We start from the raw sequence: 22,872 nt of genomic DNA, 5'->3' as shown, positions 1-22,872 counted from the left end.
TATATTTTGTTTCATTTAAGACCATTCCTTTTGTGACATGATAGTATCCTGGTGTCTTATGTATGGTCACTAGCGTTTACAGGGAGATCCAAGGAGTACTTTTGGACCTGGCCCGGGATAATTTTAGGGGCCCAAGACGTACAGTGCTATTTTCTTATAAATATATTAATTTGGAGCCCTAGGATTTCATTGGTACCGGCCCAATATATCCTCTCAACAGCCTTGTGTGTAGTTAGGGTTACTATCGACATGGACCCCAAAAAAAGACAGCCAAAATTTAAATTTTTATACCGAACGAAATAAACGTTTTTTAACAAATCTTTGCATTTATAAGAACATTGACATATCACATGCCATATTTTTGCCATCACATACCACTTTCGAGAAATACTTTTCTAGAATTGAAAGACCACACAAGGATTTATGAATTAGAAAGTCATTTTCGATTGAAGAAAGTTGTATCAGTGATGACAATATGGCAGCGAAAATAGAGTTTCTTGGATTGCGTGAAAACACCGTTATAGAAACCTAAACACCTAATTCGCAAAGGATTGGAGATTTGTGGGTTGGCTTTCAAAATGAATATCCAATCCTTTCCAGAAAAGCGTTAAGTTTTTTGACCCAATTTCCTTCCACATATTGCTGTAAAATGTGAAGTATGATTTTCAACAATGGTATCTACGAAAAACGAAATATCGAAACACGCTTGCGATTAACAATGATATGAGAGGTTGTTTATACTCCACTCTGCCTAGATTTGACAGCTTGATAGCAAAAAAGCAGTATCAGCCTGTCCTGGATATTTGTAAATTATGACATCATTTTTGTGTGTTTTTTTTAGTAATTGACTAGAAGGTGTAATTCGTTACTTTTTGAAAATGGGGTAATCAAAATCCATCATGTTCTTCTCAGGGGTAACCATATTAAACATTAACTGGTTAAGAACGCCTGGCTTAGAGGTTTCCTCATACACGCCCCCTACAGATGGTCAGTATTGACAACCAAGGAACTTTATTTCTATAAGTCTACTAGGTTTGTTATCAACTTATCGCGAACTTTTTGTGACGAAAAAAGTAACACCTGCAGTGTAGCCTACTATAAACTTTGCGTTCATAAATATAAAGAATTGCTGCAAAACCTTGGGGTCTTTGGTTTGAAACTTCACAACACATCACAGTGTAGAAAAAAAGGGCCACATTTCAGATTAAGTTTTTATACTCATACGTTCATGCAGGGCCGGTTTTAGGCCGATTTGACCGATTAGATCAAATTGGGCCCCGCGCTAGCGGGGGTCTTTCTGTATTACGAGGTTTAAAAATACTACTGAAACGTAAAATAAAAATTGAAATAATATTCTTTCTCATAACATCAATTTGTTACCTATGCATCGTAACTAAATCAAAGTTATATTTCTGTGTCTGCCTGTTACGTCATAATGAATATGGTTGCTTGCTTGCAATCATTCGCAGAGTTGCTAAAGCCATTGACTTTGAAGTTATTTTGAATGACTTTGCTAATAAAAAGGCAAGAAAAGTTTTTTTCTGAAAAACTAAAGGTTAATTGCCTAATTTTCCTTTTTTGCTATTAAAAGTAAAACAACATATCGTAAATAAACATCCACATTACCTTTAATTTGTTTTATAGCAAGTAATAAATGTCTATCTTTGTAGTTTGTATGTACTGGTATGTATTTTATGATATATAAACACCCATAAATTTTGCTATGAAGAGTAGGGGCCCCGTCATCACATTTCTAATTGGGTCCCGCGGTTCCTAGCACCGGGCCTGCGTTCATGGCCCGATATACTGTACAACAGGCAACAGCTACTTTATAGTAAAAGTACGCTTGTGCTTTTTTGTTGTATTTTTAATGTCCATAGAGACAAGCTAATCTTTTTTGTTAGCCTTGAAATATCCCGGAATAACTAAAGAAACATCTTGATATTGAAAAACTTTTATTTCACTGACAATTTTGTGTGCTTTCGGTATTGCACAACAGTGTGGAAAAATTATGAAACTTGGTTGTAACCTTGATTCATTCAACTCCAGCAAACCGTGATTGGTTACTATGGTTATGACAGAACCAATTCAAATTCCACCCAAGCGTAGCCCGGTCAAGGTTGGGTTTTATGACATCATACGCACAATCGGAAAGGGGAACTTTGCCTTGGTTAAGTTGGCTAGACATCAAGTAACGAAAACCGAGGTAAGAAAACACAGCTAGTCCTTGTTTTTTTTTGCATGCTGGTTTGTTCACTTTCTGAAAGAACGGGTAGCAGCATCGTATTCTGCCATTGGATGTTAGCACAAATTTACATCCCATTGTTTTTTCGTTGTGAAGGTCAGAAATAAAAAACAAACTGAACTGAAACTGAACAGTTGAAGTTACCATCACTCTCTTAGGTCAGAAGAACACCAGTGTATGAACTACTGACGTAGGCTTTCACCAGACAATCGTATTGTCGGAAAATATAACTCTAATGCCAAGCAATGCTTTTAACTTTAGTGATAGGTTTGTGCGTTTATTGCCATTGCTATGTTGATTGTTACTCTTAGCCATTGCTGTACAAATGAATTTCATTTTCTTTCCAACTGAATAAGATCTCATTTAAATGCAATTGCATTTTTGGTATAACTTCAGTTTTTATTTTACTCAAATATCATAATTGTAACTAGCGTAATTTGACATTTACTGTTTTTAGGTTGCAATAAAGATCATAGAAAAGAAAAGATTGAATGAATCAAATTTGAAAAAGATATATCGGGAAATACAGATTTTGAAACTTCTACGTCATCAACACATTATTAAACTTTACGAGGTGGGAGGAATAAGGTTTATTTATGATTTTTACACGCACAATAACCCATTGCCTACGTACCACAAACGGAACTTGAGACTTCACTCTTTCTATTTTTACAAAATTCCTTCGGTAAACGTCGGTTAAAAATAAAACTTTAATAAAGTTCTGAGCACACTGTTTTCTTGTTTGAAATGTTGTCACGTAAACAAAATTGCCATTTTAATCTTTGTTATTGTTTTCTTTTGCAAGTTTAGTAACCGAAGCAGTTGGAAATGGCAGTTTTAAATCAAAGCAATTGATTGATTGATTGATTAAATCTTTATCCTCGGACTGGGAAAACTTCTTTGAGAGCTTTATCCTGGCAGTTTCGCATACTTGTAGAGGCTTTGAACCACTGATGCAGCCCCGGTCATCGAGATAGACAGAGTGAAGTTTCTGATTGTTGAGATGTTGTTGGTGGGGAATCATTCCTTCCATTAGGTACCGCTGAATGGACAGCAGTCCTTACAATGCGTTGCTAAAGTGCACACCCCGAGAGTCGAACTAGCGCCGCTTGATCTTGAAGCTTCTTCGTTCACGAAGTCACGCGTTAACCAGCTGAGCTATCAAACTTTCTTTCAACGAAGATTTGTGTGTGTCGCATTGACATTGTGTGCCGCCGTGTTATCATCTTGCTTTTGGCAAAAGTGATGTGGATTCTAGTTACACGTAGCACCTAATGGAAGGAATAATTCTCCGAAAGCAACACTTCAACAATCGGAAAACTGCAATCTGACAATCTCGATAAATATTTTAAACCTAACTCATCGTTTGCTTTTTTACGTAGCCTACTTAGCTAGACTATTGCTTTTAGTTGTACTGTGAAAAAATATTTGTTGTTTCAGGTCATTGAAACTAAAACAACAATATATTTGGTTTGCGAGTATGCTAGTCATGGAGAAGTTTTTGGTAAGTGCAATATATTTTAACGACATTCAGGGTTAGATGCACCAATAATGGATTTCTCAAGCAACCGATTAAGCTAATCGTATGATTAGTTGATCGAGAATCAGTTTGTGTGACTGTTATCGGTGGATCAGTAATCGGCAATTCTGATCACCAAATTACTGTTTTTGTGTAAGTTAAAAAATATGTCTGCGGAATAAGTTGCTCAATCGGTGGATTTATTTCATCGGAGGGTGGTCCAACGTTGCTGTACCCAACCCTTAACGTCCATTTTATGCAACACAGGTTTGTGTCCCTTTGGCATTCCTTTGGAAAAAGTGGTTTCTCAATGATATTAAAAGCCATTGACTTGCCGTAAACAATATTGCTTCTAACACTTATGCAACGTCAAAAGAACAACTTTGTTACATCTTACAGCAGAATAGCCACCAGCTTGAGACATGCATGTTGTTAAGACCATTGTATCAATAATAATATTTTTGTTTATTATAATTACTGATTCAACTTGCCACTGGAGTGACGTCACGAAGGTGGGGTTTTAGAATTCACCTCCCCCTCTCTTAGCTTCGCTGCTGACATTTCAAATGATTTCAAATTGTCAGATTACATCTCCAAAGAGAAGAGAATTCCTGAAGAAAGGGTGCGAAAAATGTTTTACCAAATTTTTACTGCCATAGAATATTGTCACAAGAACAACGTAGTTCACAGAGATTTGAAGGTAAACCTTTCATAATTCCTAGTCTAAACTGTAGCTTATTGTTTTACTTAACTGGTTTCGACAAAACCTAATTTAGTTCTTTTTGCTCGTCATACCGGTGATGTTAAGTAACCGGCCCTGCGTCAGTGATTCAAAGCCTCTGATGCAAAACTGCCAAGAATAACCTAATTTAGTTCTTTTTGCTCATCATACCGGTGATGTTAAATAACCGGCCCTGCGTCAGCCCTGCGTCATGCAAAACTGCCAAGAATAATCTATAAGGCTTTCTCAGTCTAAGGATAACGATTTCAACCAACTAACATCAATGCTGGATTTGTTTTGAATCAAGAAAATGAAATATCTTCTGACAGTAACTGAAATCGATTTTTAGCTATGTATGATGGAACTGACTGGTGTGAAAATAAATTCCTTTGCATTTGGATTTGTGTTGTGATGTATTGCAATTAAAACAAGAACTTCTTGTGTTTCAGGCTGAAAATCTTCTTTTGGATGCAAACGATAATGTTAAATTAGCTGGTAAGTAACTACTTTAAATATGCTGCCAAACGCAAGATCGTGTTAAGGTTTTAAAGTTTAATTTTCAAATTCTTGGTGTTTTACCTTTCATCGACTTCCAGATTTTGGTTTTGGAAATTTTTTTCAATCCGGGCAACACTTGAATACGTGGTGTGGGAGCCCCCCTTACGCTGCACCGGAAGTCTTTGAGGGAAAACTTTATGAAGGTCCCCAATTAGATATATGGGTAAGTAAAATTTGATGCATTTCTGGCAATAGAGTCCCAATAAAAATCATTTTCATTTGATTTGTCTTGACTCAATGCGACCGGGGTATGATTTTTTTTGTGTTGTGCTTAGAGTCTTGGAATCGTCTTGTACGTTCTCGTGTGCGGTAGTTTCCCATTTGATGGATCAAACTTGGCGACTCTCAAGAATCGTGTCTTGGCCGGGAGGTTTCGCATCCCTTATTGGATGAGTCAAGGTAGAATGAAGCGTACACCAAATAAAGTCATTTTATTCGCAATAAGTCAAATTATAAGAAGCTTACGATAGCCTACTCATAGTGATGAAAGTAGTGTAGACAGTTTGTTGCGTTCAGCTGCATTTTCAGCAAGTAACCTGTGTCCTATAGACTAGGCTACTACTAGCCTGCAGCAGTAGGTTGCTCGCACAAATTATTGTGCTTTGAGTAGAGGTAAACGCTGCTTTTTAACAGACACGTTTTTGGGGTTGCACTTTTCGGTTTGGACCGCAAAATTGTAAGGGCAGCCTACCAAATATATTTTTTGTCATTTAGATTGTGAAAACTTGATTCGACGGATGTTGGTGGTCAACCCCAGAAAAAGATTGACAATCGCTCAGATCAAGAAACACAAATGGATGCAGATTTCTGTTCCTGTGAGTTGTTAGGTTGTCAAAATATGTCGTGTAATAATACTAATAACAATCAAGTGTGGCAGCTAATGTAAAGCATTATTGAACTATAGATAGTAGATGCAACATAACAGACATCTGGAATAAGCGAAAGACTTTACGCACTACAGTAGGCCTATAAGCGTTCCCATTTTAGCCTACCGCTAAGCGTCTTACTAAGACACAGCCACATGCTCTCGAGCGGTGTAGAACCGACGTCCTCTGTAGTGTGGAAGAGACGTCGGTCTAGCACCTTACTCTTACCTGTAAGTGTAACTGTTGTATTGCAGAACCAACTACCTTGTTACTGTAAAATAAATTTTGCTTATTGACTACTGATAAAAACTATAATTCCGATTGAGCAGACTTATTAGGTAGGCTACTTCTATACTTCTTCTTCAATTACTTTGCCTGAACCAGGCATCGACGGGTCTCGGATGAATAATTCGATCAAGTGGTCCTATTATATGTTATGTTGTTAGAACGATTGTTTCTGCCTTGTCATCGAATTGTGTTAGATAAGTTGATTAATTGTTTATCAGTTGTTTGTTCATTTAGAAACCAATTGCAACGCCTGTTCCCGATCCTCCTATGTTCTGTGGGGGCAAGAATAAAATCTCGGAGTTCAGTGATCCTATTTTAAAATTTATCCAAAGTCTTGGTCTCAGTGAACCAGCAACAATAAAGGTAATCAGTGGTCCTACCTCGGAAGAAGAACTTGGCAGTCTAGCGCATGATTTTTCATGGCTAATATACCGGAATTTCAATATTTGATCCCATTAAAGCATGTTTTGTACCACTCGTTATTAATTGTTTGTTGTAGCATAGCATTGTTTAAAAATCTCTACCTACACTCTTCGGGGCCGGATGAAATTGGCAATCTCTTGCTTTGACAATTAAAGCTTGCTGTTAAAAGATATCTAGGAAGAGTGACTTGTTTTTTATATTGTTTTTACAATGCGTCTTGCGATGTCGAAGCAATATCAAAAGGACAAATTGTGTTCTCTAGGTAGTCGCTTTCTAACGATTTGTATTGGTCGCGTTTGTTTTAATCTAAAGGCTGGTGTTTTGTACAACATTTTAATCTCTTAACATTATTTTTTAATAACTGAAGTTACTGTTTGATCCGTAAATTTTTATGCACTTTTTAGTCTTTGAGAAATTCTTCTTATGATCCTCTATATGCTATCTACCACCTCCTAGTGGACAGATGGAAACATCACCGATCCAGTCTTCCCTTGGAAATCAGATCTTGCAATGCAAAGAAGAGACGGCCTTCCAGCACCTCAGAGCAATACATCGCTAAAGTAAGTCTTTGTTTAATTGTTTAACATTTTTACTCTTCTGCTTTGTTTCCATTGTTATTTAAAGTAAAAAGTTTCGATTTTACAATGTTTGGTTTTATATAACGCTTTAGTCATCACAGATATGCGCTGCTCCTCAGCGCTTGCAAAACAGGTAGTGTCAGTGCAGCCGTATGCAAGAGCAGCCGAGTACATGATCAATTGATCATCCTGAATGTATTTCGTTTGCTGAATGCCAAGCAGAAACAAGATTTAGTACCACTTTTAAAAGGTCCTTAGTATGATCCGACAAGGCATCGAACCCATACCTGCCGATTCAGAAGCGAACACACTTACCACTAAGCCATTTTCATAAAATCTGAAAACGGAAAAAAAAACTTTATCTCTCCAAAAAACAAGCTTATTATATAGACTCAATGATATAAATAAATGATAAAGGACAAAAACAACAAAACCAAAATTGGCACTATGTATACCACAAAGTTTCGTGGTTAGTCGTAAGCCTAAAATGCAATGCTGTGTTCCGAAAAGCTTGGTCATTTTTCATTTAGCAGTACCTCCTGCGCCTTTCATTAGGCTAACAATAGCGTTCTGTTTTTTTTGTTTTGTTTTTTCGTTTTAAAACAAAACGAACTAAAGTACTATTATTACTAGCCAGTGCTGCCACACTACAAGTAAGAGAAACTGTAACTTCGACAGTAAATAATAATCCAACCAATCAATCAGTGACAAAAATTGTGTAAAAGTATTCTGAAACTATTTACAAGACTATGCCAAGAGCTAGCAGTGAATACCCATCTACAAAATCAGCTGTTTATTTCATTGTTTTTATTGCAGCAATATTCTTCGAATGATACTTCCTTTCCTGACCTTCAAGACACTTATCATTTGAGGCGCAACAAACGATTTTTTGGTAATCTGCAAAACCTGGCTGCGGTTGGTGTCAATCATACGGTGACGTCATCACACGATGAAGTTATGAGTGATTCCAAAAAGAAAACAAACGTCATTGATGTTACTAACGATATGGAAAACGGTAAATGTTTCTTGAGAGTGTGGTTGTACGGTTGTATGGTTGATGTAATCAGCAGCAAAGTAATGCAACTAAATTCAATACGGAGCAGTGTTTTGTAGCCATAATATCTTTCATAGACTTGCTATGCGTTTGTAACCTATCATAAAAAAGATTCCTTGTCACACAAGCAAAAACTAACATGCTCCATTCTCAAAAAATATCTGCTGTTCATGGAGGTTTGTAAATGGTGAAAACAAAACGGTAGATAAAGATAGAAGGAAAACCGCCCTTGTCCATTATGTTCATGTAAACTAGGGTTTAGAATAGATCTGAAATTAATTTTGCAAACATGCTTTGAATCTGCTTGGTTGATAAAAAAATATATAGGCTAGGCTTTTATGCTCATTAATAATCGCCATTTTTCAGGTCATCCTGCTCTAAAACGAAATTGGGTTTTCAGGCATTGCATATGCCCTATTTTTTCCCCAAAGCCGAAACCTTTTTAAAATTTGACAAATATTTTCAGCTGAAACTTCTCGTACCACGTTGCCCCGGCAACCGTGGTCATTTACAGCTGGAATGAATCACTACGCAAGTTCTCAAAGCAGACGTCGTAATATCGCGTTGGGGGAATCACCCTTAGGAAACAAAAATATAACAACTGTGACTGCGGCTAACGGACGATGGTTTACCACTGAACAAGGAACGGTAGGAGTGAAACAGTTTTATTTTCGTTCTATTTGTAGCTAGATATAAATAGCATCGTACCAATACAGGGAAAGCCGAAACAATTCAGTTTTTTAGCAGCTAGAAGGCAGCAAAAGACTTTCCTAGCCAGCAAATTAGTCCTTTTTAATCTTAATTCAAGATCTAAGACGTTAAAATCATGTAAAAAAAGATGGTTTACTGGCTGAGATAACACTGTCGTGCTTGCTGCTTCCTATATCTCAAGTACCGCATGAAAACTTTGAGCAGACACTTCCGCCATATCGGCATTCGAGGAGCTGGTATGGTGCAAAATCATAAAATGTTCAAAATATTTGAGTTCTGTCCATCAATTTTCTTCTAAAAATAAATTTAAGTCGATGGTCCGTTTTTATTAGTAACTTGCTGTCACTACAGCACAATGAGCACATTACCTCTAATTATCGAATTGTATACGTTCATGCGTAGATGATTTTATACAAATGTCAAATGACGGAGAAGTTTGAAGGACTATGATCGCCAACGTCTGTATCAGATCAGGCACATAATCAGCAATCATCATACGTTCACGTGAAGTCTATGAATAGATACTGTTCTTAAAATTGTTTTAACAGTAACTTGCAGTTAGCAAACAACCTTTCAAAGTTACTTGACTCGAATACGCTTTGATATCGTGTTACCACAAAATTGCCCCTTCAGGCGTATTAATGTGCTGTTATATCGCGCAGCGAAATTGGCACTTTATTTTTCGTCAGACACTGTACTGACAAAAAATACAATAAATGAATACAGCAATATGCTTTTAAGTATTACGTATTGTATTCCCAAACAAAGATTATTGCGTTTTATATATTGAAGAACTCGACCCCGTTTACACTCCACACACCCGGCATCCCTGATACAGAAGTTACTCCACTTCATCATCTGGCTCCAGGAAGATATACTCTCCACCAAACTCCCGCTGCAACCACTGACAACCATGCTGGCTCTCTTCCTGGATCAATGGTGAGATTTTTGTTTTTTCAATGGATTCCTTGCAAACCACTGAAGTCATAGAATTCAAATTTCTTCAAATAATTTATTTATTGTTTTTTTCCTGCTACATTTGAAAAGTCTAGAGGTAAATTATTTTTATGCGTGTTATATCTCTGATACTTCTCTAACAACCAATCCAGCTTACAGTTAAAAAGCAACAAAGAACTAAACTATCACATTTTAGACTTTGCCCGGTGGCTATGTCTATGTTGACACAGCAAAAACTGTTAAAATATGTTTGCATCAATGTCACTTTTCAAAAAACCTTATGTCAGCAATAGATAACTTCGTTTCTGACATTATAAAAGTGTCTTTGCAGAGTAGTTCCTCAGCTTGTCGCTACAACGCGTTTTCGAGTTCTTCAGAGATTTCAGACCATTTGCGACACATGACAAATGACGTCACGCCCAGATTGGTGCTTTCCCCTTGCACGAAGGATAACGATAACCCTCCAATGCAACAAGAAACCCAAACCGCTATCACAAAAAATCAAAGACAGCTGGTTGACATATCTCCAACAGGTGCGTTACAGTGGCAGGGCCTAAATTTGTGCCGCGTTTGTCCACTTCTGCAGCGCGTAAATAATGTTCAGCTACAACTGCAGGTAATGCAGCAAAAACTAAAGTTTGTAATCTTTCTAAAATTTAAAACTACGTAGGCCTTCCGGTATTTCAAGTAACATAGCGCAGGGGATGGAGTTTTAAGGTTGGTTTAGGCGTGTCACAATCAATATGCATAGTTTGGACGGCAGGCTGTAGTCATGTTCTTGAATAGGTTAACTGTTTTATTGTGTAATTCTGTTATGGTGTTTCAACGATTACTGACTGATTGTAACCTTAGTAACGTAATCTTTTATTGTGAAATCTGTTTCTATGTGCGTGTGATTCCGGAAGCTTCTTTAACTTGTTGACCAGAAGAATGAATTCTTTCGATGTAATATTACCCTAGTCTCTGGAAGCTTCTGGTCCAAGCAAACCTGTTATAAATAGCCGCGTGATTTGATTACAGTTATTATTAATGTTGTATTTAAATAAATTTATATTTTTAATATTTTAGTAATTTTACCGCTTGTGTTCTCTCAAGAATTGCAACACACCATGACTATGAAGTAAAAATTTTAAGTGCACTATACACTATGCAGTCATAAAAAATATGCGGTCAAATAAAAATAGTTACTTTCGTACGACGAAAAGTAAACCAAATCTCATTCATTCATTTTCGTTTATTTATCAAGAACGCACATAGCGCAAGACATTTCCGCGTGACGATTTAACTAAATATGTCATAATTGTAATTTTGTTCCTGTGTGGGCTACATCAATCTTTACGTCTCTGACCGGAAGACCACGAAACGACCTTATAGGGCAGTGGTTCCTAAACTGTGAAAGACGACGCGGAAGTCTTCCAGGTGGTACGCGAGAAAACGCGCTTACTTGCGACGCACCCAACAATACTACAGAAATTTCAGTCATTTTTATTTATTTGTTTGTGTCGCCATTTTTCATTTGTCACATAGCGCAGCGAAGTGAATTAGAATAGCGCTATGTGATTGTTTAAAAATAATCACTTGCTACAGTTTCACAATAATAAGTTCTCGTTCACATGCCAGGGGATAACAATATCTGTGATCGTTTTATTACCGTAATTGAGTTCAGATTCGAAGCGGAATCATTGTGCGACGCCCTTGAAAAATTTGAAACCACACACCTGGGCGTCGGGACGCACAGTTTGAGAACCTCTGACCTAGGCAATTGTTCAACAGAAATCCCAAAACTTTTCAGTTTTAATGTTACTACTGATGGTAGCAGTGGAGTACAGCCTATTCATTGGTCTTTCACTTATGCAACAGCTAAACAGCTTAATTATATTTAGTCTCATATTAACAATTCCTTTGTCTTGGAGCCCTGTGCTGATATTTGGGAAACTTTTTTGCCTTTTATGGTATATTTTTAAGATTTTTGGAAACTGCTTGATGGTACGCGATTAGAAAACGTTTGAGAATCTGTGCTTTAAGGTCTACAAGTCAGTTGCCTCCCTGTAGAAATGCTAATAGTTAATGCTTTATTAATTAATACGGTACGTAAGAGTATTTGGCCAGTTGCTTTTAATGTAAACACGCAATAAGTCAAACGGATGTTTTTGTTGGAAATACCAAGTAACATTGAGTTTGTCATTTTCTAGGCTTTCGCGAAGGAAGAAGAGCCAGTGACGGCCTGCTACTGCTTGGTGATGATCAACTTGGAGAGAATCTAAAAAAACTGGCAAGAAAAAAAATCACAACAGCCACTACTCCGGTAGGTCAAATTTGCAAGTCAGTGGCCACTGTGTCTGAATTATTTCAAAATGTGCTGATTCTATCCTTACACAGCGATGCTAGATGCTGATGCTTACAGTAACAGCTTGATATGAATACCTTCACAATCCACCTCTGACCTCACCTCGTTTCTTCGTTTTTGATCGTTTACGTCTTAAGTTCAGCAAAGAAAAAATAAGATCATGCTTGCGCCAGTGCTTACCAATGTACCAGAAATTGTAGTAAAGTTGTAATTTGCTCATAATTTTTAATTCTTTATAATAGGACCAAAAAACCATAACAACAGAAACAAACAACAACTATAATTTTATTACGCGCTGTGCCTGCGTGAGAGGTGTTGTCAGATTGTTTAATTTTCTAATCAGACAGTTTATTTTCAGGAAAATGGAGACGGACACTGCTTTAAAACAGTTGTAAAAGCACCTGATCCCCAGCAGATGATGCAAGTATGTCCGAGTAAAAACCTCCAACAATTTAAAAAAAGTAAAGTAGATAGGTGCATGGCCACAAGATACGGCCTGATTTGTCACATTTTGCAGAAATTTTCAGGTTTTTCTAACTTTGGGCGAACGTTTAAATAAATTTTTCTAAAAATTAGATTTTTGCGCTTTCTTTATTCTTTTCCCCAGATGACACAATAGGTTTTAACATCTTCACATGTTGAAAAACAAAGAAAATTTGATTTCGAAGATTTTAGTCAGACTGTTAATTTTCAATAACAGTCTGATTTTGCGTTTTTTAACTTACTTTTTTTCATTTGCTACTGCTTCCCCAAGGCAACAAAAAAGTTTTATGTCATAAGGAAACCGCAAAAAGTAAAAACATCTCAAAAAATGTCAGTCAAGCACTAGCAGCAGCTGTATTCAAAAAATCTGCAAAATGTGACAAATCAGGCCGCATCTCCACTCTCCAGGTGGCCATGATAGGTGCCATCTCAAGCATGTTAGTACATGTCACAGAATTTGAAGTTGATAGAACGCAGCTATAGTTTTGTATATCTGGTTGGTTGGTTCGTTTTGAATTTTTATCCACGCACTGACAAAGCCTTGATTGGTTATTCCTGGTAGTTTCGCATACTTGTAGAGGCTCTTGACACAGGGCCGGTTACCAAGATTGACAGAGTGAAGTTTTCCGATTGTTGAAGTGTTGTTGGCGGGGAATTATTCCATTCACTAGGTGCCGCTGAATGGAGAACAGTCCTAAAATGCGTTGCTCAAGCGCACACCCCGAGAGTCAAACCAGCGCTGCGTGATCTTGAGCCAGGCGCGTAACCACTGAGCTAACGGGGCGGAATGGATAGATATAGATAGCTAATGGATTGATAGCTAACCATCTTTAATAGCAGAAAATTTAAAGTGTCAGACATTCAAGTCCACACTCACTTCATTTTTATAAGTTGGAAGATGGTTGGAAACATTTTGAGTTTGTTAGTACAAACTTTTTGAAACTTGTAGTCCATCCTAGAGTCCTTGAGTGGAAGAGCTAGCTGGTCTCTAAATCACTGAGTGGAAGAGCTAGCTTGTCTCTAAATCCCTGAGTAGAAGAGCTAGCTGGTACCTAAATCCCTGAGTGGAGACGCCAACTAGTTCCCATCTATCTCTAAATGGAGGAACTAAGTGGTCCCTAATTTGAAATCTTTCCTCGTTCCTTTTCAATTTGAAGTCTTCTCCACGTTATCCTTCTTTTTCGTAGTGAACTAAACTTCCAGAAAAAATTATTTTCATGTTTGATGAATTATATTAGTGAACAAACAGAAGCGTGACTATAAGAGCATATAATTATCATGTAGTGGAGACACACGCTAAACTGGACTCATTGGCCAGTCTTTATAGAAAGCCATACTTGCCTCAAAGTATAAAAAAGGATGGTTCCGGTTTATATTTTGCTTAGCGATCTGTTGCTTGCCTTTTATCTTATCGCGTATTCAACTGCCACCATGTTTATTCTAGACTCTACCCGTTCAAAATAATCAACTTGGTGCAATGACATCACGCTCTTCTCACCACGTCATGCAGGGCCATAGGAACGACGTCATCACCTTTCAACCTTACACATCATCACATAAGCGACGTGATTTGTACGTCTCTCATGACAGCATCAACGGGTAAGTGGAAACATTGCTCACACATCTGTTTGATTGACTGTAAGAATGTTTGTTTCTCGGCAGTCGAGTATAGCAAGAATTGACAGCGATAGACACGTGTTTCGCCCACGACGCTGGGCTCATTAGTATCACACCACTAATTCATGCCACATAGTTCTCAACCGCTGCTTTTGTCCGAATTTAACCCTTATCTTTGTGGAAAGAAAACAACGAAAGTTAGTGTGGAGGTCACACCGGTATGGTTAGCGAAACACAATGCTCGCTGTTCTAATCTATACTATACAGGTACAGTAGTCAGTAGTGAGTAGTGCTGACGCCAGGAAGATCGCTCTTTCTCAACTATAAGAATGTTTATTCTCTGACTGAGATAGCTTCTTTGGAAAGCTATATCCTGGCAGTTTTGCATACTTGTTGGGGTTTTCAACTGCGTACTGACGCAGGCCCGGTTACTGAGTTTGACTGAGTTGAGATTTCCGCTATTGAAGTGTAATTGTTGCATGTGAATTAATCATCCTCTAGGTGTCGCTGAATGAAAACCTGTTCTTGAAATGAGTTTACTCAAGCGCAGACCCTGAGCATTGAAATAACGTTGCTTGATTTGCCTTTACTCCGTACATAAAGTCCGGTTGTGTCAGAGTAGTTATACGTATGTTCAGTATGAGCTATGACTGAATAGCGAATGTATGTTGAAGCATGCTAGACCTTTCAACTGTGGAAATACTTCCGTTCCAACCAAACTTGCAGTCAGCCCTGTTACATTAAACAACAGATTGATAAAAATTTATGTCTTTTTTAATTTTAGATTGTGCAATTTTCAATGAAAAATTACGATGAAAAGTAACAGGAAATTAAACATTTGTTTGTCAAAACAAATTTCAATGTTGTTTTGGTTATATTCTTCTTTTATCGTGTCAAAGGTTTTTGACATGACACGAGAAGACTCTTTTATTTTTTCTTTAGATACAGTGGTTCATACTCAAAAGATTCGAATCCGGCAGTTCATACTCACTATGTTCCAGAAAGTCCTTTACAAATATTACAGCAAACTAGTGAACAAATTGGGAAAACCGAATTTTTTGAATGGTCGTCGTGGAAAACTGTAGATGCAAGCGACACTTCAAAAAGGTAACTACTCGCTTTGGACTGATTTGAACTCTATGGGAGGGTAATTTATTTATTTCTTGAAAGGCCCAATAATTAAATGAATGATTGTCAAACATTTTTTCCACAGATACACCGAAAAATAGAATATCTCAAACTCTTAATACCAGATCAAATGAACAAATTTGTACGGATAAAACAGCAACCTTTCATTTGAGCATAATTCTTTTTTTGGCACATAACAACATCATTTGCTAGCACTCACCAATGTGCACTAAAACGCTGTGAAGGTTATACGCCTACCAGCTGCTCTGGAATAACCGATTAATAGTATGATAAGAACAGCTGATTCATGATAAAATATGTGGTGCAATTATAACGATACAAATATGTTATTGCAGAATACGTAAAAAAACGTGTAGCTAACTTCTTCACTTCGCCGTAGTCTTAAACCGTGTCTTAAACATAACATGGTGTCCTTACCACATAGGTTCCAGTAGGCTATACACTTTTTATTGTTGCGAAGTTACCTTGTTACAACAAAATAAGTACATGATATCGTGGTAGGTTAGGTGATGCTACCAGCGTGTATTTATGTAGCTTACGTTGTTGCTTAGCTTTGAACCCTTTATATTTTGAGGCCAAAATGACCAAATGGTCTTTCGCTGCCCCTGAGTAATCTGATTGAATTTTTCTCTCTCTTTCCCTCTCTTTCTCTCTCTCAATTAAAAAAGTTGTTTAACGAGATTGGTGAATTCATAACCTAGTAAATTTGCAACCATGAGTAAACAGACTAATCAGGAACTTCTAAACGACAAAATATTTTTTTCAGCACTTCCGCAAGCCGAAATTACCGAAGTCCTTTGCGGATGCAAAATCAAGCCGCAAAGTTTGCTGTTGCTTCAGACGATTCTATGTCCAGTAACGCCTCTGTTGGTCAAACCAAGAGACAATCCAGCTTTCCTGATGGCGATATTTTAGCCGTGCGTCAGTTGATGGGTCAACGAAGCCTTGTGCAGCAATTACAGCAAAGACGGTAAACACTAATTATGTGAAAATAGATAGTAAAAAGTAAATTAGCTTTCCCCATTATATGAGAATATATTGTTTATTTAACGAGGTCTTCTTGATGATCTAAAAAACAAACGCATCAAGAGTTGCGCACCCCATTCAGATCATCAACTAGTCTTTCTTTTTTTATGCAATTTGTAGCATGTTTTGCATGGATTTTTCTTCCTTTTTTATATTTCTCAACTTTTTACGATCTTGTTAACCTATTCTACTAAGTATCTTTTAGGCTTCTGCCTTTTTGTAGTCCCCGCTTTGTTGTGAAAAGTAGTATTTTTGCTTTGATGATCGGGTACAGTGTAAAAATAAACTTAACGGAGCCTTATTGTATTGCTAAACTTACATTTTCTCTTTTTTCGATCGAAGTTCAGGATTTGTGCTTTTGTAGGTTGAGTCGACGCTTGAAGGCGGCCCAGAGCAAAATGCAATCAGCCCTGATGTATCCTATTCCATTCGCTGACCTTGAGCAATTGAGAATTAACTTTGACAGTTGCATGCATTACAGCAGCGTGTAAAGCTTTTGATTCTCACCGTTTGGTACGTTGACAAGGAATTGTTAAATACTCCGTCGAGTCGTTGTACACATATTTATAGACAGCTGCACTTCGATGATTTTATAAGTTTTTGGCAGAAATTGAATCAATAGTTTCTCGCCAAAACCAAACGATTATTCGGGCGACGACTTGAAACAAGTGGAACATCGCATTCAAGTTTCTTTGTACTGACTATGAATTATTCGACTCAAGAAATGTGCTGCTGTCAAGCATGCGATTGAGACGATGAGATGAAATGGCGATGATAATTATCTGCATCATCTTTTGTTCTTTCATTCATTGGACATCTTGTAAGGAGTGAAAGAAGTGATAGTTTTGCAATTTTTGTGCTATCTTGAACTATGCCTACAATGAGCAGAACTGAAAACTAAACTTTTTTCATGTGATTCTAGATTTTAGAAAGTTAAAGAAAAGACAAACACGTTTGTCCAAATCATCGATTCAAAATCGAAGTTATTTTTGCTCAACAGTAGCCTATTTGACTTTTTATTGTAACGTCAGATTGCGTTGTTTGGTCACTGTGATACGAAACCTAATAGCGTATTAGTGCTTTTAAGCTGCTCAAAATGTTTAATCGTTATTTTATTTATTTTGGTTCTCAAGCTACTACACACTACAGTAGTCGTTCAGCAATGCGGTGACGTAAATGCATCAAAGCGTGACCGGCTGACAATCCCTCATGCATAGGCTATTATGCAAAAAGCAGCTGTACAAAACCGGCTACCAACACTCTGCCGAAACCAATCGTATTTTATTGTCTTTTGCAATTTGCTTAAAAACTACTAAAGAATCTGGATTAGTCAGAGCTGTGCATTAGCGCTGATCACTTTTTGACATTACCAACGAACATTGTTCATTACTTGTCAAAAAAAGATTTATACTTACAGGTCAACTGTTAGTCATTAATACATTTCTGCAGTGGTCCGTAAATTTGCCATAATCTGTTGAACGTGTATTTGCCTGCTGTGTGGCCGAGTGGTGAGGACATCTGCGCGATGATCGCCAAGTACGTCGGTTCGACACCGCTCCAGAGCACCTGGTTGTGTCTAGACAGGTCACTTAATTAATGACATGCAAAAATAATTGGAGGCAGCTGTATGGACTGAATGTCCCTTTGTTGCTTCCAGTTGGTTGTCTGTTGTGTTACATCTGCAGTTGGCTGTTGCCTATGCTGTTGTCCCAATAGGCTCAAAATATAATATGATCAATGTTATCATTTGGAACCTGCAGTATTCTGGCATACGATCCTTCTACTACTACTACATATGTGCAATGTGTATTTGTACATGCTATGGAATCGAGTTCTTCTACCATGATTTTTCCGTTGCCGTGGTATCATTGCTTGTCGGTTCAGAACTACAAAGGTATATTAAACAAGAGGGACTGCTTATAAAGAGTAATCACCCTCCTGGAAAACGAGATGCTGAACTGGGGTCTCAAGTGTTTATATTTTCCTACAAAATTTGACCCCACTTTCTAAAATATAAATTATTTGCAATGGACATTGGATTCATTGTTGCCCGGTTATAACTCCTCTTTCCATTGTATCCCCTACCTTTAGTTCTGTGGAAAGAAAGACCTTTCTTCATGCGACTTCACTTTTTATTTATAAATCTTCCTTAATGAAAAAAATGTTTAATGACCATGCACATCATTGATCGGCTGACGTAAACTATCGATCACCTTTTTAATTGGCTTGGGAAAACACGTACAACAGCGTAGCTTGGCTACATCACACGTAATGACCTTGTAATCACACCAGACTTTGTTAACCTTAAAGTCCACCTTAAAACAACACTCGCCAAACAATCATTAGAGAACCTTAGTCCTTTGTGCTCGCGTTCGTTTATTTTAATTATGATCATTGTATTGATAAAACACGACAAAGTGTAGGAACTCAAAGAAATGTTGGAGCCCTTCTTAATGGACCTCCACTCTTCTAAGTGGATCCTCAAAATTGGTTCGCTTGTTCTCAAAATCTTGCCTTTGAAACGAAAATAAATTATTCTGTACTTTTCAAACAAAAAGCAGTTCCTACGCCATTGGAACGTTCTTCGTCTTCTACATGATTTTTATTTTTAAAATCTGTTTTCTAATGATTGTTGGAAGTATTTCACACTGATGTGTATACAATGCAGCGGTAGTTTAGAAAGACAGCCCATTGCAAATTTCTCATCGATCTGAGGTGGATCAACAAACACAATGCCAATGCTCTTCATCCTGAACTCTTCTTCCAACCCAATCTTAGGTGTTTGCCAAACTAGTGGCACATATCACAGTGATTGGAGCAAGAAGTTTGGAATCTCTTTTCATAATCTCGCAGGAAAGATAGCTTAGGCTATTGTTCATACGGCAGATTATAGTCACCCAAGCTTTCCTTGTGATCTTCTAATCGTGAATTGCGTCATAGAAAAGGGGAAAAAATATGGCTCGCATGCAAAAAGCAGCTTTAATTTAACTTAGCAGGGATACAGTTTATACATTAAATTATTTACACTAATCATCTTTAGGTTTTCGCACAAATACCTATCAGACGTTCTAGAGACGTTATTTCACATCGTACTAACTGCTATTGATGCTTGAGACTATGTTGAAGCGATTAGTGGAAAACGATCTGTATCTGAACTGTATTTTGTTGAAAACAGCTTTGAAATGACTTTTGCGACGATCGTTAAACACAAAATTAGTTCATAAATACTACGGTAAATAGTTTGTTTGCATAAAAAATTTAAAGGTAGGCCTACCGCATAAAAGTAATTAATAAATCCTTGGTGGCATGCATGACTAGATCTACACAACAGATGATCTGCATAGCAGCCCAGACATCAAAATCTATCATTTTTAAAATGATGGATTTTGCTATCTGGGAGAATATGTAACAATGACATTAAGAATGTACTGGTAACGTTGTAGACTTGAAAGAATTTGGCTGTTGTTGAGCCAAATCTGAGCTTAAAATTTTATCGCAACAATCGATCGACCGGATAGCCTGTGATAGTAGGCTACAGTTTTGACTGAAACAAATCATTTTGAAGTGAAGATACTGTTTCTTTAAATGCAACAATCCGCTGCGATGCATCTTGTTATCAAAGAGAACACACGATATCTGCAGCAACAGACACATAACTAATAACTAGTAGCAATGGGAGCAGTGGCCAACTTTGACTCAGGTTTCAGTGAATCGTGTTAGGTTATGCAGTTTCTATTGCAAACTAAATTGCTCTGAAGCCTATAGTGTATAGGCCTTGTTGCACTTTTAAAAGTCTTGCATTAATAAGAGTTGCTAAAGAACTTCAAATGGTATCCAAACATCGTGGTACACGTTTTTTAGTGGTATGTTATTGTTTGTTCTTGCGGATACGCAAAAGGATAGGTTAAAGGGCTACAGCACTCTTTCTTGCGCCAACTATAGATAAATAGATAAAATAATCTTTCTAGGTGATTAAGTGTCGATACACAAGGAGCTAATCTGGACTATGAAACCAAAACTACAATTCCTATGACTTGGCATCAAATGTCCTGTTGACTACTGCAGGTGTAAATATTTCATGAGCGCTTCGAATTAGCACTTTGTAAGCTATAATGCTTTCACTTTGTCGGTTTTGGGCCGTGATTTATGGAATACTGTTTGTTGCTCTGTGACACTACAAGAGACCATGGGCCCCTTGTGAAGAAAGTTGAGCAACCCTGGTTAGGACAATTTTGCTTATATCGTAGTCAAAACGTATAAGTACAGGTCCGAGACTTTTGTTCTGTTAAAATCTTCCATAAAAGAAAAAATCCAAATGTATTTTGGTGTTTCAATTGCTCTTGTTACGTTTGTCTCGTTTATTATGTATACCTAATGTATGTTTGTAAAAGTAATATTTTTAGCTCAAAACATTGAAATAACCATTCAACCTCATGCTAATCGTTAAACCTTTGGTACTCCGTGGCAATGGCATACCAGTTCAATCGATATATTTGAAGTGTAGTAGGCTTATATTAAAGTCAATCTGCGTAATTACTTTTTCCCATTACATTGATTTAACACACCTGTTGCAATAACATAAGCGAACTGAGAGGTGGCAGGCAGTCTGCAGTAATCTTTTCAGTGGAAACGAGAGGGATTCTAGGGTTGTAAAACTTGAAATTGTTAGACTCTTATTAGTTCACTGGGAGTATTTTTTCTCAAAGGACGCTTAGCTTATTGTTTGCCTTCTTATTTGAAGATACGTTCGTGGTATCATATTTGGAAACTTGCAACATGGTTGTAACAGAAAAATTGAAGTGATGGACTTGTTTGTAAGTGGAAGATTTTTCTTGGGCTTTTTCTACGCATTAATGTAAATCTAGTTTGGCACCGTGGCGGTAGGCTGGGCTACTTTGCTCCAAAGAGACAACTTGTAGGCTACAAAGGATGAGATAACAATCTGATTTACTAGGGAATAAAAAAAAAAATCTATTTCACTCCAGTGGAGTAGCTAGGGGGGGGGGGCGGCACTTTCAGACTATGATTTTGATTATAACCTGATAAAAAACGCATTTCATTTTCACATGCTTTTTCTTGAAGGGGCAGCAAAATCTGAATCCGCCCCGGGCGGCACATTCCCTAGCTACGCCACTGTTTCACTCCTATGTTTAAACCTAGCGATCAATTGCAGTAGCCTAGTATAAACAAATGATAAAATTTTCGATTAAGTGGCAGGTGGCTTGGTTTTGAATTTTTATTCCCGGACTGACAAAGGCTTGGTAGGTTATTCCTGGTAGTTTACTAGTTTCACATACTTGTAGAGGCTTTTGACACAGGGCCGGTTTCCGCGATTGACAGAGTAAAGTTTTCGATTGTTGAAATGTTGTTGCCGGAGAATTACTCCATCCACTTGGGGAACATAAGCAACAACCCTACCGAATACAGCTTATCATTTTATAGCCTACACCGGTAAGCCTTGACTTACGCATAAAAGCATAATATGTATTGTTCATGTGGTAAGTAAAGCTATATTTTTAATATCGATTAGCATTTAGTAGTCTATTTTGTTTACAGTAGCCCATTCAACTTAAGCATTAGACTGTTTGAGATGAAATTTATCTGCAGATAATTTTTATTTTGGTAGAAACCATATTAACCAATATCCTACTTGTATTAGACAAAATATTTGAAATATATTTTTAAAAAAAGCAATCAGTGGATCTGTGCAAAGAAGCTCCTCCAGTGCAAGAACAAAAGTGGAAGGTAAGTTGGATTGTTTGAAAATAATACCCTAACTTTTACTCCAAAGTCAACTAGGTTACCTCAATAGCAAACCTACTTAGTTCAGCTGCGTTTCGAGCATATTCAGGATTAGTTTTTGAAAGTGGTTGGATTTTAGAAACTTAATAATGGTTTTGATAATAGAAAAGAGCATTGCATCGAGCAAAGAAACTCAGAGGAATTTCAAGCCATTGGTCATTGTAGAATATGCTGTCAGCCATTTTTTGTTGATATTATTATCATAGCATTAACGTAGTAAACTTCAGTGCGTTTCTTGCGTCGCTTTCCAATGTGTTGTCTGATCTCCGCAAACAATGGCAATTGTCAGGCTCACTGTACCAGCAACTAGTGCGGTTACCAGCAACTGGTGCGGCAAAACATGTTGCAACAAAATTTCGCTGTAACGAGTCGGCAAGAGAGAAAAAGTTTTCCATCAACAACCGTGTTGACCTACCATTGAAGGCGTGAAGAAAGTTGTGTGCGCAGTAGTCTGTTGGTGAACACTTCTTGCAGACGAAGGAATTATCATTGAAGCAAGCATGGGAGGTAAAAAGCGTACAGAAGAGG

At 37.4% G+C, this 22,872-nt stretch overlaps 1 protein-coding gene across 1 annotated transcript; it reads left to right on the top strand.

Annotated features, from left to right (window-relative positions):
• The first annotated feature begins 1,928 nt into the window (after window positions 1-1,928).
• On the top strand, window positions 1,929-21,098 carry LOC145774341 (uncharacterized). The gene is made up of 20 exons (XM_082585568.1): window positions 1,929-2,206; window positions 2,703-2,819; window positions 3,686-3,749; window positions 4,349-4,464; window positions 4,935-4,980; window positions 5,082-5,206; window positions 5,319-5,442; window positions 5,758-5,858; window positions 6,432-6,560; window positions 7,025-7,180; window positions 8,015-8,213; window positions 8,719-8,900; window positions 9,756-9,902; window positions 10,252-10,453; window positions 12,113-12,225; window positions 12,626-12,691; window positions 14,195-14,349; window positions 15,310-15,474; window positions 16,283-16,486; window positions 16,907-21,098. Exons 1-20 carry the CDS (start codon window positions 2,069-2,071, stop codon window positions 17,031-17,033), a joined length of 2,676 nt encoding a protein of 891 aa, XP_082441694.1. The 5' UTR covers window positions 1,929-2,068; the 3' UTR covers window positions 17,034-21,098.
• The last annotated feature ends 1,774 nt before the right edge of the window (window positions 21,099-22,872 follow it).

This window comes from Aplidium turbinatum, chromosome 7 (assembly GCF_918807975.1).
Source record: "Aplidium turbinatum chromosome 7, kaAplTurb1.1, whole genome shotgun sequence".
Taxonomy (NCBI): Eukaryota; Metazoa; Chordata; class Ascidiacea; order Aplousobranchia; family Polyclinidae; genus Aplidium; species Aplidium turbinatum.
This window is presented reverse-complemented; position numbering and strand designations above follow the sequence as displayed.